This window comes from Chiloscyllium plagiosum, unplaced genomic scaffold (genome assembly GCF_037043375.1).
Source record: "Chiloscyllium plagiosum isolate Xiang-an unplaced genomic scaffold, Cpla_swu_hap1 HiC_scaffold_20, whole genome shotgun sequence".
NCBI classification, from domain to species: Eukaryota; Metazoa; Chordata; class Chondrichthyes; order Orectolobiformes; family Hemiscylliidae; genus Chiloscyllium; species Chiloscyllium plagiosum.
In genome coordinates, this window is record NW_028270158.1 from 40,502,825 (window position 1) to 40,521,207 (window position 18,383).

Genomic DNA, 18,383 nt, shown 5'->3' on the forward strand with positions numbered 1-18,383 from the left:
TGAAATTAAGCTGCTTTACTTTAACTTCCACCAAACTTTATATTTGTTTTAGAGATCAGCAATAAATTCCTATATCTCAAGTTGTGGTGAGCTACTTTTAAACTTAATGTTATGAACTGTCCACGAGTACATTGGAGGATAGCAGAATGTTAATTCAACTGATGAAGGAGCACTAACCTTGTGTCTAAGTCAGCATATTAGCTATCTTGTTTGTGTAAATATTGCAGCACTTCTAGAGAAAGAAGCTTGACATTTCAAGTCCTTGAGTCTTCTTTGAGAATAGTTCTAGCATTTTTTAATTTTCTCACATACCTGAATTTTTGATTTGTATCAGGATATTGTGTGACTTGTAGGAGTTCAAGTTTGATAGTGGTTAAATGGTTAAACCTGCTGTTGAGTGAAAATGACATCCAATGTCAGTTTTCTTTTCTTGCTGTTGCATTATTTGGACAGCTTTGATGCAAAAAGAGAGGAAGCGGGTGCCAGACATAGTCCTCTTAAAAATAGAGTTGCCAAGAAGTAAACAACCAATTTTCTCTCTCCAACTCACAGGAGCTGGCAAGTTGTGTGTAGTCATTGAAAGTTTATAAACTCTATTTTCCTTGTTTGACTTATGTTTGCAAAAAATGTTAATTCTTGTGTTAAACTGTAAGGCATTGTTGATGTTTTTTTTTGGTTTTGCAGATACCCACCATTTTAGACTATGCAGAAGTACTACTGGCAGTAGCTCCACTAGAAAGACGTACCAAGCACCTCTTTAACTACATCTGTGAACTTTCGTTACTGTATATAGACCTCTCTGTTTATTCCCCTGCAATGACAGCAGCAGCTGCCTTACTATTAGCACGAATACTTCACAAACAAGGTTTGTATGCTAGTATGTAGAGGTATGGGAGGTCATGTTACAGCTGTACAGGACATTGGTTAGGCCACTGTTGGAATATTGCGCGCAATTCTGGTCTCCTTCTATCAGAAAGATGTTGTGAAACTTGAAAGGGTTTAGAAAAGATTTACAAGTATGTTGCCAGGGTTGGAGGATCTGAGCTACAGGGAGAGGCTGAACAGGCTGGGGCTGTTTTCCCTGGAGTGTCGGAGGCTGAGGGGTGACCTCTAGAGAGGTTTACAAAATTGTGAGGGGCATGGATAGGATAAATAGACAAAGTCTTTTCCCTGGGGTCGGGGAGTCCAGAACTAGAGGGCATAGGTTTAGGGTGAGAGGGGAAAGATATAAAAGAGACCTAAGGGGCAACTTTTCCACACAGAGGGTGGTACGTGTATGGAATGAGCTGCCAGAGGATGTGGTGGAGGCTAGTACAATTGCAATATTTAAGAGGTATTTGGATGGGTAAATGAATAGGAAGGGTTTGGAGGGATATGGGCCGGGTGCTGGCAGGTGGGACTCGATTGGGTTGGGATATCTGGTCGGCGTGGACAGGTTGGACCGAAGGGTCTGTTTCCATGCTGTACATCTCTATGACTCTACTCTATGCAGAAATTGCACAATTAATCTGTTACCAACAAAATTCACTGAAAATAGTGATCCATACAGATATTTTTGGTTAATTGGTATATGGTCTACCTACTTAATTTCTTTAACAAGAATTTAAAAATGTGATTGGAATGTAATAAATAAATGTGGCAGGTATACGGAAGTCTGATTGAGCTGGGAGAACATGCAGTAATTGTCTAGAGATGAAAAAGATATGGCTATACAGTAGGTAGGCAGAACCGGATGCTGTGGAAGTATGTAGATCTTGCTGTAGTAAACACAGTAGTGTTGATTAGCCAAAACAGTCTGTTTTTCATAAGTCTGTGTCAATTCTCAACTAATGTAAACCCTGCCCAACTGTTAAGTTTTTTTCATTCTTGTAAAACTCACTCTTGTAACTTGGCATGTGTAACTTGGACTATCCTTCCCATCAAATATTAAATAAGCCACCTTTTGCCACACTTCAGTCTAATGGCATATTTCTCGTAACACAAAAAGATTATAGTAGAGCCAATAGACAATAGGTGCAGGAGTGGGCCATTCAGCCCTTCGAGCCAACACCACCATTCATTATGATCATGGCTGATCATCCACAATCAGTATCCTGTTCCTGCCTTATCCCCATAACCCTTGATTCCACTATCCTTAAGAGCTTTATCTATCTCTTTCTGGGCAGAGCATTCCATATATCCACCACTCTCTGGGTGAAGAAGTTTCTCCTCAACTTTGTTCTAAATGGCCTACCCCTTATTTTTAAACTGTGACCTTTGTTTCTGGACTCACCCGTCAGCAGAAACATGCTTCGTGCCTCCAGAGTATGCAATCCTTTAATAATCTTGGACATCTCAATCAGATTCCCACTTATCCTTATAAACTCAAGTGTATACAAACCCAGTCGCTCCGATCTTTCAACATATGATAGTCCCACTATTCGAAGAATTGACCTCGTGAACCTACGCTGCACTCCCTCAACAGCCAGAACGTCCTCCCTCAAATTTGGAGACCAAAGCTGCACACAATACTCCAGGTGCGGTCTCACCAGGGCTCTGAACAGCTGCAGAAGGACCTCAATTCCCCTTAATATGAGGGCCAGCATGCCATTAGCTTTCTTCACTGCCTGCTGCACATGCATGCTTGTTTTCATTGACTGATGTACAAGAACACCTCGATCTCATTGTACTTCCCCTTTACCTAACTTGACTCCATTTGGATAGTAATCTGTCTTCCTGGTCTTGCCACCAAAGTGGATAACTACACATTTATCCACATTAAATTGCATCTGCCATGCATCCGTCCACTCACCTAGCCTGTCCAAGTCACCCTGTATTCTCATGACATCCTCCTCATATTTTACCCTGCCACTCAGCTTTGTCATCTGCAAATTTGCTAATATTACTTTTAATACTTTCATCTATGTCATTAATGTATATTGTAAACAGCTGCAGTCCCAGCACCGAACTTTGTGGTACCCCACTGGTCACCGCCTGCCATTCCAAAAGCGACCCGTTTATCACTTTGTTTCCTGTCAGTCAGCCAATTTTCAATCCAAGTCAGTATTTTGCCCCCTATACCATGTGCCCTAATTTTGCTCACTAATCTCCTATGTGGGACTTTATCAAAGACTTTCTGAAAGTCCAGGTACACTACATCCACTAGCTCTCCCATGTCCATCTTCATAGTTACATTTTCAAAAAATTCCAGAAGATTAGTCAAGCACGATTTCACCTTCGTAAATCCATGCTGACTCTGACCTATCCTGTTACTGCTATCCAAATGAATCATAATTTCATCTTTTATAATTGACTCCAGCATCTTACCCACCACTGATGTCAGGCTAACCAGTCTATAATTCCCTGTTTTTTCTCTCTCCTTCCCTTCTTGAAAAGTGGGACATTAGCCACCCTCCAATCTGCAGGAACTGATCCTTTCTATTTTTCAATACCACTTTGTTTAGCAACCTGCTGTAAATGCTGTGTGGGCTAGGTTACTTATCTAATGGATATCATGATTTGGAGATGCCGGTGTTGGACTGGGGCGTACAAAGTTAAAAATCTCACAACACCAGGTTATAATCCAACAGGTTTAATTGGAAGCTCACTAGCTTTCGGAGCGTCGCTCCTTCATCAGGTGATAACTATCACCTGCTGAAGGAGCGACGCTCCGAAAGCTAGTGTGCTTCCAACTAAACCTGTTGGACTATAACCTGGTGTTGTGATTTTTAACTTTATCTAATGGAAACAGTCATTTTCTCCAGTGCTTACTGCATTTTGATCTTTTATCCCATCCATACCTCTGCTGTCACTTTTTTACTGACACCTTTGTTAGCTTTCATTAATTATTCTGGCCTTTCCCTGCACTTCACAAGCATATAGTCTTTATGCTTACAAGACCCAAACTGTCCCTTATTTTCAAAATGATTTTTGGGTTCCCTTTTATCTTCTCTGCCTTTGTATATCATATACTTTTTTGTGGTGGTGTTGTTGTTGTTGTTGTTGTTTCTGCTTATTCTCCATATCCCTTATCCAAGGCAGTGTGGCTTTGGTTTCAGTATCTTGTGTCTTTGTTAGAATGTACCATATCAAGCTTGTATTTGAAGCTTGTCATCCTCCAAGATCACCCGCTTATCTACACTTTGGATGAAACCATTTCATTTCCTAAGGGAAATGGATAAATATTTTAAATAAAAAGGCAGATACAAGGCAGTGATATTTAGTGTAGATTACTGAAACAGTAACTTGAACTAAGTAGCTGCTGCTCGTATTGCAAATATCTTGTTTAATGCATTGTTTAGCCCTGTGAAATAAGCCTGGTGGTTTTGGCTGGTTTTAGTTTAGCTTTTTATCAAAATGAATAAATGCTATAAATAAATTTAAAGACTATTTATAGTATAAGGGAGCAGAGAACCAAATGGTAATGTCAACCTCTTTTTTTTTTGTGTATTGCATGTTCCAAAATCAAATAATTTCTCCAGAGTCAACCTGTTTTCTTTAAGTTCACTGTTTTCTGTGAAAAATGAATATCATTTGAAGATTGAAGCCCCTACCAATCTCTTATAATCCAGAGATTAACTTTTTCCAATCTCCAAAAAAAGCGGGTTGTGTATAATATGCAATTTTTATTTGTGGTATGGCAGTGATAGGGAAAGCAACACACTGGCAGCACTTGACTATACTTCCCAATGCTCAAAGCAATAAAAGCATGATCTGTATTGTTTCACAGCAACTCATAATCTGCCACTTCTTTTGTGATGGAGATTTAAAAGAAATTTTTCTTTTTACCTAGTCCTCCCATGGTCAAGTCAGCTGACTGAGTCCACTGGTTTTACATTGGAAAATCTAATTCCATGTGTAGTGGATCTACATAAGAAATGGTAAGATCTATCAAATAATGTGATTTTTATAGTTTTGTTTTAATAGATGTTTGTAATGTGACATTTTAATAACATGAAATTCACATATATATGTGTTGAGAATTGCTTGATACCATAAGCATAAATTCTGAAGATTTCTCGATTCTCTAATTTTATGTCCGTTCTCCTCTGAGCAAACTTAATGCATAAACCTGTTTTCACTCTTTGGGAAGTAGCTGTTGCTTTGTTTGATATAGTGTTATAAGACCGTTGTGGTTCTGTTTTTCATGGAAGTAATAACATTCATATTTGTCCATTTAATATTAAGGGACGATTTGTGCAGTATGGTTTATATTGCAGTGTTTCGTATAACTGAATTTCTAGATAAACTTTAATGTTCTGTGTAATATGCATTCTGCAGCTTGCATTTAAGAAACTGTACGTAGCAATTCAAAAGAAGTTTATCTTTGTTTAATACCTAAGTTCTCCTTCATGCTTTCCCATTACTAAAGACTGTGTCAGATTAACACTTAAATCTTGCATGAAAACCTTTCCCAAGCTAATTTACAAATTTGTTTGATATAGCATTGTAAGACCTTTGTGGTTCTTTAAATTCACCCATTTTAATTAATTGTTTGACAAGAAGTTAGTACTAAGTGTTGTATAACAAACTCTTGCATTTTAATTTATTCTAAAACTTCTTTTTTATTTTCTACTAGTTTCCATAATGAAGCACCCAGGGATTATAGGCATGTGTCTCTCACAGCTGTAAAGCAACGATTTGAAGAGGAGCGTTATCAGCAAATTAGCAAGGAAAAGGTTTGTTGCACTTAGAACATGACTGCAGTGATGTCTTAAACATTCCCGTTATGTGATGCTTTGACAACTTTGAATTGTTACTTACCTGTAAATCTTGCAAATAATTATTGCTCTTGTTTTGGATTGCCAATAAAAGAAATGACGCACAAAGTTTGATGCCACATTACATACTAATTGCGACATCCTGGTCTCCTTTCACTTTTCTGGATAACCCGTAGCTTATTACTTTCTATGCTGCTTTAAATGAAATCACTCTGGCACATTGAATTGAGTCATGTCTGTTAATTTGAAAGCTGACTTTTACATAGTTTCCTTCCCAAACTGGAGGTGTGATCACTTCTTATTGAAGGTACTTTACGATTTCTACAAAAAACTGACATGGACTATATGCCACCTGCACTGAATTCTTGGCACATATTAACTACTGGCGCTACTACAGCTGATAATTGTCAGTTTAGGTTATCTGACAAATGTTATGAATGGTTTTGTCTATTACTACATGGTTCCTTGCTAAAAGAACTTTCTGTTGTCACATCTCACATAACAATTATGTTCATCTTGACTGACTCCTGTAAATTCACAGTTGGCAAACCATCCTATTTCCCCTGCCCCCACAAGACAAAAAATTGTGTAGTCTCATGTTTGTCCATTTCTTCATTACCATCATGTGAACAATTGTTTTTAATCATTGCTGTGTGTTATTGTTGACTGACTAAATCTGGTTGGCAAATCTATAAGATGTAAAATGTACATTACTTCCCAGATCTCCAATCTTATCACTTATCTCTTCTATAAGAGTATTGCATGCTTCATCCATTATTCCTAATACTTAATTAAAACATTTAAACTTTTTGAGGATGAATGGGCAAGTTGCCTTCTTAGTTTCAACACCAGTTTTTTTTTAAGTTTTTGCCCTCAATGTAATAGCACTTTTTGTGAAGAGGTAATGTTCCATTAAAGGAGCACAAATGTTTTGACTGTAGATTACATATTCGGATTTTCTAAGTTCAATAACTTTGTCTTTCTCCACATCCAGTTTCATTTGTACTTTCTTTTTTCTTCGATGACTTGCTGAAATACAATATTTCCTACATGCTAATAAAATGATTGATTTTGATCTATTCTGCAAGGAGTGACATTAGAAGGAGAGGATGAAATTTTAGTACCATCGTCCCAAACATTGAAGCTGGTAGAACTGTCAAATTCCTTAACTTTCTTCTGATCCCCTTTATAGGTAGCATTTCAATCATTATATTCCACACACTGTAGATCTTCATCTGCTGTCTAATCAAGCTTGGCTGAAGCTTTTTTTGTGGCTGATATAATGCCCTCTTTAATCCTTACCTGCATTTTCTTCTGAACATTTGTTTCTTTTATTCTGTTTGAGATAGTTAATGGCACATTGTTGTTTTGAATCTCATCTGAAACACCAAATGGCTGCATCCTCTATATTTCTGGGGTTTGTTGTCGTCTTGTAAAATCTGAAGTCTCTTTGTTTCTCAGTTGTCAAAAGTAATTTATTCTACTTTCTCCTAGTTAAGATTCTACCTTCTTACTGTGACCTAGGTGGTTGCGCCAGCCCATTAAGTGTCCTCCATTTTCAAACATGACCAATTGCCTTATTTTCAAGCAGCGCACTACCAAAGCAAAGTGTTTTCCAAATAACTTTGTTTATGACTTCTTTGTAGCAGATGCTCATCTGCAAGTTTAACTCTTGTCAACAGTAGAAGTCTATTTAAATTTGGTATTTTGACATCGTCTGGAACGGAAAATGCCATTGCAAGTTATGAAATTTCCAAATAGAATTTCTGCAGTTTTGCATTAATCTGCTGAATTCTGTTCTGAATCTTCGCATGGAATTATCTTTTGCTTTTTAAAATTTGTCAAAATTGACTGCATTTCCAGCAATTAGTAAATCACCTTTCTGATAAATTTTATCTGTACGAATTAAGAATGTGTCCAAACTTTCTTCATGTCCATATCCTCAGTTTCCAATTCTGAGAAAATGTGGCTGCTTATCCTGTCTTCTCTGTGATAAAGAGCTAATGCCATACTTCGTTTTCTATTCGGTAAAGGAGTAGTATATATCCACATGGTTGTTTTAATTCTTTCACCAGATTATGGGTTCCCATTCAGGAAAATGTTTTAGAACTTCCAGGGGGTGGCTTAAACAAAATCTCTTTTTAAAAATCGTACTGGTTAGAATAATGCTAAGCTTTCAATTATCCTCTGTTATCATTGTTAACACCAGACATAAAAGTTGGCCAGACGGTCCAGGAATATACTTCCCTAGTCAGCTTTATTTCAAACTGCATATCATAGAACTACCCCGCACATTTTACTTGTTTCCCATAAACACACACCAATTCTTTCAATTTCTCCTGATTTACTTAAAATCACTACCTTTTTTTGTATTTCCATTTGGCATTCCTGCCAGACCCTTCCAGATAATAATATCAAATAGGTGGGATATCTTTGATGCTGAGGTTTAGGTAACATTTGTACAGTAGTTGTTTGGTACATAGAGCTTGAGTATTGCTGACAAAAGACCTATTTTGTTAAAGTATCTCATCTTGTACTTGTCATTAATAATTTGCACAAAATATCAATGTAAAGAGAAAATGTCCTCTTCTTGGAGTAAGAGAGGTTGCTGCTTGATTGGCAGATGGATTCTGTAAAGGTATTACTGTCGAGACTGCAGCAGTTAGATAATGACAGACAGTTATCTGCCAAGCTTTTTCAAGTTCGTATAATATCTTTTCATGTCATGCTGTTGTTCAAGGGGGAAGAACAACAACAGATATTGACCCTCATTAGTAGAATAGTCTTTAAAATGGAAGAAAAGAGTCAGTGGGTAACTCAAGTAAATAACAGTAAAGCTTTCAATCCTAAAATTAAATAGTCTTTAGCTAGGCTGATTCTTCAGTATTGTTCACCTCAGTAGTGCATAGGGACAGGAGCAAACATTCAGCTTCTTGAGCTTGCTCTTTCATTCTGTATAACCCTGAACATCTGCGTCAACACAATATTCCCATGCATTGTGCTAAAAATTTAGGTATTAAATTGACATCTGTCCATCTGTTCAAGTGATTGGAATGGATGCTAAAGGTTCCTGTTAGGAATGTAGGAAGTTTTCTTGTTACATTTGAGAAACCTTACTGACCAACACCAACAAAAGCACTTTACTTAATTGCTCAGCTCACTGGAATATTCTATAGGTACAATTATTGCAATATGGTTACCTATATAAGTAGCTCTATTTAATGTGAACTATATAAATGAAAGTATCTTTGCTATTGGAGCTTTCAGCACAATATCCAAAACAGGCAGGATTTTACTTTGCCTTCTTATACTACTTAGAGCTTCTTAGTACCATCTCTGTCTCATCAAATATCCTAATCACTTCCCTATTCATTGTCAGGTTGTAATTGTCATTAATTGGCAGGCAATATAAAGAGACAATCCAAAGGTTTCAGTTGTCAAGGCAGTGGAACCTTGAATATCAAAGGTATAATTATTCAAATTATTTACATCTTGGATAATAGCACAGAAAGTCATATCCAGATTTGTTGCTAATACCAAAGTTCAATGGCATTTTAAATATGTAGATGATAGCATAAAATTACAAAGTAATATTGATGGACTAGGTGAATAGGCAAAACTGAGGCAGATAGAATTCTATTCAGCAAATGTGAAGCTATCCATTTTGAACTGAATAAACTGTATAAATTTAAATACAGTGGATGTCCAAAGAGACTTTGGAGTTTAGGTGTATAGATCTTTAAGTACTACAAACAGGTGCAGAAAATAATCAAGAAAGCTAACATATTGCTTGCCATTTTCTATCTGGAGGACTGAAGTAGAAGAGTGCAGTTATATGAAATGCTGGTTCAGTTGTTAATTTTATTTCTGAGATAATATCTTTGTTTATCGAAAATTTTAAAGTGTATGTGGCAAAGACCATGTGGAATTAGGCCACAAATCGGCCATGATCTCAATGAATGGTGGAAAAGGCTTAAGGGGTGAAATCAGAGTCATAGAATACATACAGTGTGAAAACAGGCGATTTGGCCCAACAAATCCACACCAACACTCTGAATTGTAACCCACCCAGACCTATTCCCCTACCTACTCTACTTTTACCCCTGACTAATGCACCTAACCAAGACATCCCTGAACACTGGGCAATTTAGCATGACCAGTTCACCTAACCTGCATGTCTTTGGATTGTGGGAGGACACCGGAGCACCTGGAGGAAAGCCACACAGGCATAGGGAGAATGTGCAAACTCCACATAGACAGTTTCCCAAGACTGGAATCTAAGCAAGGACCCTGGCTCTGTGAGGCAGCAATGCTAATCATTGAGTGGCCAACTCCTGTTCTTATGTTGCTATGATGGAGGTGCATCAGTGCTTCCTACTGGAGGAATTGTTTTGCAATATTATGACCACTTTATGAGATATTTAACAACTGACGTTCTCCATTTAGCCAAATCCATTTATTAGGAATTGCTCCAACAAGACCGACTTTCTTGTGAGACAGGAAACATTTTAAATATCCTTTTAGAAACATTTTAAGATATATGTAACTGAATTCCGATTAAAGGTTGAAGTTCTCAATTTGTTGAATTTGAAATATGGATCTTGAATTGCTTTTCTTTTAACCTGCTTTGTAATTGATGTAGGTGATGGATTACAGTGAACTATGTACTCTACTAGGAATTAAGGAGGAGAAGGAATCTTCACCACTACTTTCTGCTAACAATAATTCTGAGATTCAGACTTTTTTGACATCTCCTTCAGGCAACAAAACAAAACGGTAAGGACTAAATCCACTTGTAAGCCTAAGCTAAATGTTTTCCCTCTGGGGCCAATGTCTTCTCCTAAGGTACACAGCTTCACAGTGATTTTAGAATTTTTATCTGCATTGAAGTAAGTGGGGTGCTTGCACCTTGTGAATGTTCCTTGTCTTTTAAGAACTAAGTTGCTTTGGAATCTACAACCTGCCTGACAGAAAGAAAAATTGAGGGAATTCAGAGTGATGTTAAAATTACTCTGAACACTCAACAATTAAATTTCTCAAACTGAATTTTCCAATCTAAATCTTGGGTGTTAAAATGTTCTAATTAGACAATAGACAATAAGTGCAGGGATAGGCCATTCTGCCCTTCGAGCCTGCACCACCATTCAATATGATCATGACTGATCATCCTTAACCAGTATCCTGTTCCTGTCTTATCTCCATAACCTTTGATTCCACAATCCTTGAGAGCTCAATCTTAAATGAATCCAGAGACTGGGCCTCCACTGCCCTCTTGGGCAGAGCATTCCACACAGCCACACTCTCTGGGTGAAGAAGTTTCTCCTCATCTCTGTCCTAAATGGTCTACCCCGTATTTTTAAGTTGTGTCCTCTGGTTCCGCACTCGCCCATCAGCGGAAACATATTTCCTGCCTCCAGATTGTCCAATCCTTTAATGATCTTATATGTCTCAATCAGATCCCCTCTCAGTCTTCTAAACTCAAGGGTATACAAGCCCACTCGCTCCAGTCTTTCAGTGTAAAATAATCCTGCCATTCCAGGAATTGACCTCGTGAACCTACGCGGCACTCCCTCAATAGCCAGAATGTCTTTCCTCAAATTTGGAGACCAGAACTGCACACAGTACTCCAGGTGTGGTCTCACCAGGGCCCTGTAAAGCTGCAGAAGAACCTCTTTGCTTCTATACTCAATTCCTCTTGTTATGAAGGCCAGCATGCTATTAGCCTTCTTCCCTACCTGCTGTACCTGCATGCTTGCCTTCATTGACTGGTGTACAAGAATAGCCAGATCTCTCTGTACTACCCCTTTACCTAAATTGATTCCATTGAGGTAGTAATCTGCCTTCCTGTTCTTGCCACTAAAGTGGATAACCATACATTTATCCACATTAAACTGCATCTGCCATGCATCTGACCACTCACCTCACTTGTCCAGGTCACCCTGTAATCTCCTAACATCCTCATCACATTTCACCCTGCCACCCAGCTTAGTATCATCAGCAAATTTGCTAATGTTATTGCTAATACCATCTTCTATATCATTAACATATATTGTAAAATGCTGCAGTCCCAGTACTGATCCCTGCGGTACCACACTGGTCACTGCCTGCCATTCTGAAATGGAGCTGTTTATCACTACTCTTTGTTTCCTATCAGCCAACCAACTCTTTCAATCCCCAATTCACAGACATGGGGAAATTTGCATTATTGCTGTCAGCAGTTTTTAGCTACAATATGTAGTTGAGTGTTTCCACTTTTTTTTTTGCCTTTGTCATCCTTGACTCATTCAGACTCCATAGACTGCTCTCAATTCTTCAGTTAATTTGTGCCCTGATTGTATTATTAGTAGATCTCAGGTCAAGTGGCACAGGTTTGTGTGCATTGGGCTGTTGTGTTTGTGTATTTAAGTGTAATTGCCTGTCAAGTCCAATCCTTGCTGATATGTTAGCGCCCAACATCACTGAAAATCTAAATTCCTCATGTCTACATTGCTTTAAGGTGTGACCTCTCACCATTTCTAACCATTACTAATACCATAACTCCTTAAGATCTGACCTCTTGTACACTTGTCCAACAATTGAGGCACTTTTTTAAACTCCAGAAATCTCTGCTTCTCCACTCCAATTCCTTTCTTTGGTAAACCGTGGCTGAAGATGATTTCTTCTGTCTTTCCAACACAGATAGAAAAATATGCATTTGATGCTTCACTTTCTGATTGTATTCCTTGGAATAAGTTTTTATAGTGCTAAAGAACTATCTAACTAATAAATGTGACTTCTCTTGCATGACAGAACTATTCATACCATTTGAAATTTTTACATGACTGACAGAATTTATTCAAGACAATCACATTTCTCCTAAGTGGAAACATGAATAGAAATTGATGGACAAAACTCAGCAGGTCTGGCAGCATCTATGGAGAGAAAGCAGAGTTAATGTTTCTGGTCCAGTGACCCGTCTTCAGAACTAATTTTTCTCAGAAGTGGATTGATACTGCAGCTTGACCTTGTCTGTCAAATAATCTATGCACCCCAATTTGTTAACATGGACTGCCATTGCTGTCAACTTTGATTTTTTTTTAAAGGGGTTTTCTTTGGAGAAGTTGGTTATTCAGAGAAGTTGTACTTAAAAGCATTTTATTAATGTCCAGATATTGTGGCCACAAACTGTTGGCATTGTCACAGACACACTAGGTGTGGCCTCTGATCTGTGAACTTAAACGCCCCACTTTTGTGCCATTTTTAAAAAATGTTTCAATTTATAGAGTCATAGAGACGTACAGCATGCAAACAGACCCTTCGGCCCAACCCGTCCATGCTGACCAGATATCCCAACCCAATCTAGTCCCACCTGCCAGCACCTGGCCCATATCCCTCCAAATCCTTCCTATTCATATACCCATCAAAATGCCTCTTAAATGTTGCAATTGTACCAGCCTCCACCACTTCTTCTGGCAGCTCATTCCATACACGTACTACCCTCTGCGTGAAAATGTTGCCCCTTAGGTCTCTTTTATATCTTTCCCCTCTCACCCTAAACTTATGCCCTCTCGTTCTGGACTCCCCGACCCCAGAGAAAAGACTTTGCCTATTTATCCTATCCTTACCCCTCATAATTTTGTAAACCTCTATAGAGGTCATCCCTCAGCCTCTGACACTCCAGGGAAAGCAGCCCCAGCCTGTTTAGCCTCTCCCTACAGCTCAAATCTTCCAACCCTGACAACATCCTTGTAATTTTTTTCTAAACCCATTCAAGTTTCACAACATCTTTCTGATAGGAAGGAGACCAGAATTGCACACAATATTCCAACAGTGGCCTAACCAATGTCCTGTACAGCTGCAACATGACCTCCCAACTCCTGTACTCAATACTCTGACCGATAAAGGAAAGCATACCAAAGCCGCCTTCACTATCCTATCTACCTGAGACTCCACTTTCAAGGAGATATGAACCTGCACTCCAAGGTCTCGTTATTCAGCAACACTCCCTACCATTAAGTGTATAAGTCCTGCTAAGATTTGCTTTCCCAAAATGCAACACATCGCATTTATCTAAATTAAACTCCATCTGCCACTTCTCAGACCACTGGCCCATCTGGTCCAGATCCTGTTGTAATCTGAGGTAACCCTCTTCACTGTCCACTATACCTCCAATTTTGGTGTCATCTGCAAACTTACGACTGTATTTCTTATGCTCGCATCCAAATAATTTATGTAAATGACAAAAAGTAGAGGACCCAACACCGATCATTGTGGCACTCCACTGGTCACAGACTTCCAGTCTGAAAAACAACCTTCCATCACCACACTGTCTTCTACCTTTGAGCTAGTTCTGTATCCAAATGGCTAGTTCTCCCTGTATTTCATGAGATCTAACCTTGCTAACCAGTCTCCCATGGGGAACCTTGTCAAACGCCTTACTGAAGTCCATATAGATCACATCTACTGCTCTGCCCTCATCAATCCTCTTTTTTACTTCTTCAAAAAACACAATCAAGTTTGTGAGACACGATTTCCCACGCAAAAAGCCATGTTGACTATCCCTAATCAGTCCTTGCCTTTCCAATTACATGTACATTCTGTCCCTAAGGATTCCCTCAAACAACTTGCCCACCACCGAGGTCAGGCTCACTGGTCTATAGTTCCCTTGCTTGTCTTTACTGCCCTTCTTAAACAGTGGCACCACGTTTGCTAACCTCCAGTCTTCCGGCACCTCACCTGTGACTATCGATGAGTTCTCGGGTACACCTGATTAGGTCCTGGGGATTTATCCACCTTTACTCGTTTCAAGACATCCAGCACTTCCTCCTCTGTAATCTGGACATTTTGCAAGATGTCACCATCTATTTCCCTACAGTCTATATCTTCCATATCCTTTTCCACAGTGAATACTGATGCAAAATACTCATTTAGTGTCTCCCCCATTTTCTGTGGCTCCACACAAAGGCCGCCTTGCTGATCTTTGAGGAGCCCTATTCGCTCCTAGTTTCCTTTTTGTCCTTAATGTATTTGTAAAAACTCTTTGGGTTCTCCTTCACCATGTTTGTTAAAACTATCTCATGTCCCCTTTTTGCCCTCCTGATTTCCCTTTTAAGTATACTCCTACTTCCTTTATACTCTTCTAAAGATTCACTTGATCTATCCTGTCTATACCTGACATATGCTTCCTTCTTTTTCTTAATTTAACAATAATCAGTAGCAAAGCTTAGTCTAAAACAAGATGAAGGTTAATTTATTGCAAAACTACTGTTGTCCACGTAAAAGCTATGTCAATTTACAGTTGAAAATGCATATCCTTATCCTTTTGTTGAAAGTAAGAAAGTAAAAGAATTGAAATCTTAAGTCCTATTCATCAGCTATTATGACTTCTGTAGTCAAATTGATTGTGGGTGTACGAATGAATTCAGGTTTGCAGGATTTGAGAGAGAAAGAAAACTTCATTGTTCCTTGGTAGTTCTGCAATTATTGCTTGGATGCTCTTTAAGCATAACAGTTGATTTATGTATCATTACTCTTTGTGATTCTTCTGGCTCCCCTGATGGCTGAGTCATTTGTGAGGGTTCTGCACAAAATTGATTTTTGAAACTTTTCTTTATCATGAGCAAAGAAAAATTGCTGTTATGTTAATTTCAAATGAGCCATTGTTCCACCAGGAAAGGAAACTAATTACTTTGAAGTCTTTTTCTGTCTCTTTGTCCTAAAATCTTTGAATTTTTATGTCTCGAGAAGCACCCATTGTGTTGATAAAGGTTGAATATAATTCTAAATATCTCCCCTCGTGATTTAATACTGAGGATGCAATTTAATTGGCTTTGAACCAATCCATTTTAACAGATAGTTGGTTAACTGCTGGACTTTTAAAACAAATTTTTTTCAAGTAAGATTTTGAAGCAGAAATGTTCTTTTAATTATTTTTGAGTGTTGTAATGACTATTTACAGACACTTAAACAGCCATTTGGGGAGATTTCCCAGGAGCAGGATCTGTGCATTTTTAAATAAATGGTTTACATTTTTAATGTAGCATTTAAAGACTCTAGGATGGAGCCAATGTACCTTTATTACACAGTTTAGGGCATGGTTGACTGAACAAGAGTAATGCTGAGGGCCTCTCTATGCTTTGAGGGTAGGGTAGAGTCGGGTGTCATTTTGTTTGGATCCTGATTCAGCGCAAAGCAGATGTTTTGATTTCTTTGTATCACTTGCATGTTGTAATTAGTGAAGGACCGTGTTTCTGCAATCACAGTTTAGAAAGCTGTTGGGGGTGATCCTGTGTGTGTCTGTCCTTTAATCATCTTTATTGTAGATGTCGGGTTTTTTTTAAGATTTTGCCAAAGGAACCTTCTCGGGATGCTAGTGTTCTTATGTAAAGTGTATAGCCACTGCTTCTGTTGATGGAGGGAATGAATGTGTAAGATGGGCTGCTTTGTTCAATCTACTGAGTTGCTTTAGAATTTTTGAAGATGAACATATTCAGGCAAGTGGGCAATATTCCGTCATGTTATCTCTGATTTGTGCCTCGTAGATGCACAGTTATTTTGGGGAAATTGCAAGTTGTCACTTACTGCAGAATCTCTACCCTCTGACCTATTATTAGTCTCCGTATTATATGGCTTGTCCATTTGGTTTCTATCATTGGTAGCCCCCGGATGGTGATGTTCAGGGATTTAGCAGTGATGCTGTTCAATGTTTGTTGGAAGATGGATACTGCTAAATATTTGAATAGGATGAATATAACATGCTAGTTATCATCCTCTGGCAACTTGAATATTACTTTCTTGCTGAATGTGAACACAGGCTACGAATGTATCTGTGCAGTCACAAATGGAGCTAAATACTATGCAATCTTCAGCAAACATCCTTACTTGGGAAGGTAATTAAAACAGCTAAATGTCACTGGGGCTAGGACACCACCTGAGGAACTCTTTTATCCTGAGGCTGCATGAATGGCTTTCAGCAACCACAGCCATTTTTCTTTGTGCAACTAGTGGATAGTTTTCCCCAATTCCCATTGACTTCAATTTCTAAAGGGATTTTTAATATCACACAGTCAAATACTGCTTTGATGTTGAGGATAGTCATTCCTCCCAACGTCACACTCCATCAATGACCTTGTCCCTGTTTGGACCAAGGCTGTATTGTGGTCGGGAGCTAGGTGTACTTGGCAGCTTCCAAACTGACCATCGTTATTGATGAGTAAGTACGTCTTAAAATGCGTGTCATTGCCTTCCATCTCTTTGCTGATCATGTGTAGGCTGGAGCAATAATTTAACATGTAGGATTTATCCTGCTTTTTGTGGAATGTGGCTTGTTAATTTTCCACACTGCCAAGTAGATGTTACTATTAGTGCTCTACTGGAAACAACTTGACTTGGAGCATTAACTAGTTCTGGTGCTGGACTAGTGTCTTCGGCCATCGATGCATGAATTGCCTTTCGTTGGGCAAAAATGTTCCTAATGCACTTGAGTGATTTTTAAATCTGATACATGTATACCTTTTATATTAAGAAAAATTATATTCTTTACTGCTTTGTCATTTTAAAGTTGAACTCTGTATTTCCTTTTAAAGTGTTGCATTGTGAATTCAGTAGTGATGACGACAGGAACTGACTGCCCTTTCTAGTCAATCCGAAATGTCCAATTATTTTAATTGCTTAAATCTGTAAGGAGGCTGGGGTTGACCAGACCTGCACTGGTGATTGAGGTGATAGAGATGTACAGCACGGAAACAGACCCTTCGGTCCAACTCGCCCATGCCGACCAGATATCCCAGCCCAATCTAGTCCCACCTGCCAGCACCTGGCCCATTTCCCTCCAAACCCTTCCTATACATATACCCATCCAGATGCCTTTTAAATGTTACAGTTGTACCAGCCTCCACCACTTCTCTGACAGCTCAAAAAGTTGCCCTTAGGTCTCTTATAACTTTCCCCTCTCACCCTAAACCTATACCCTCTAGTTCTGGACTCCCCATAGTAAGGAGACCAGAATTGCACGCAATATTCCAACAATAGCCTAACCGATGTCCTAAACAGCCGCAATATGACCTCCCAACTCCTGTACTCAATACTCTGACCAGTAAAGGAAATCATACCAAACGCCGCCTTCACTATCCTATCTACCTGCGACTCCACTTTCAAGGAGCTATGAATCTGCATAGGTCTCTTTGTTCAGCAACACTCCCTAGAACCTTACCATTAAGTGTATAAGTCCTGCTAAAATTTGCTTTCCCAAAATGCAGCACCTCACATTTATCTAAATTAAACTCCATCTGCCACTTCTCAGTCTATTGGCCCATCTCATCAAGATCCTTTGTCCTGTAACCCTGGAAAGAATCTTGTTAAGTTTGACTTGAACATTTTGCAGTAGCTGAAATAGGTGAATGTTTGTTTATTGCCAGTTAGTCTGAGCATTTTCATCTTTCATGTTTAGACGAAGAGAGGATAGTTTTCGAGAAGATAGAGGCAACTTTGTGGCAACTCCAATTGTTGAATTATCTAACCATGAGGATACACTTCTGGGAGAATTCCTCGATTGGAGTTTAGACTTGTCCTGTGCTGGGTATGAAGGAGACGAGGAAAGTGAGGGTGAGAAAAGTGCTGATGGTAAGTGTTTTATTTGTTGTTTATTTCAAAGTATTAATGGGAAGAATGTGACTTTTGTTTGTTGTGAAGGTTATGAATTTGTTT

General features: G+C 38.7%; 1 protein-coding gene across 1 annotated transcript in view; it reads left to right on the forward strand.

Moving 5' to 3' along the window:
* Positions 1–18,383, forward strand: part of ccnf (cyclin F) — a 59,578-nt gene that overhangs the window by 36,948 nt on the left and 4,247 nt on the right. The window contains exons 12-16 of the mRNA XM_043711551.2: positions 685–865; positions 4,772–4,859; positions 5,558–5,657; positions 10,342–10,475; positions 18,127–18,299. Of these exons, the coding sequence (XP_043567486.1) occupies positions 685–865; positions 4,772–4,859; positions 5,558–5,657; positions 10,342–10,475; positions 18,127–18,299 (676 nt within the window). The remainder of the gene's footprint in view (positions 1–684; positions 866–4,771; positions 4,860–5,557; positions 5,658–10,341; positions 10,476–18,126; positions 18,300–18,383) is intronic.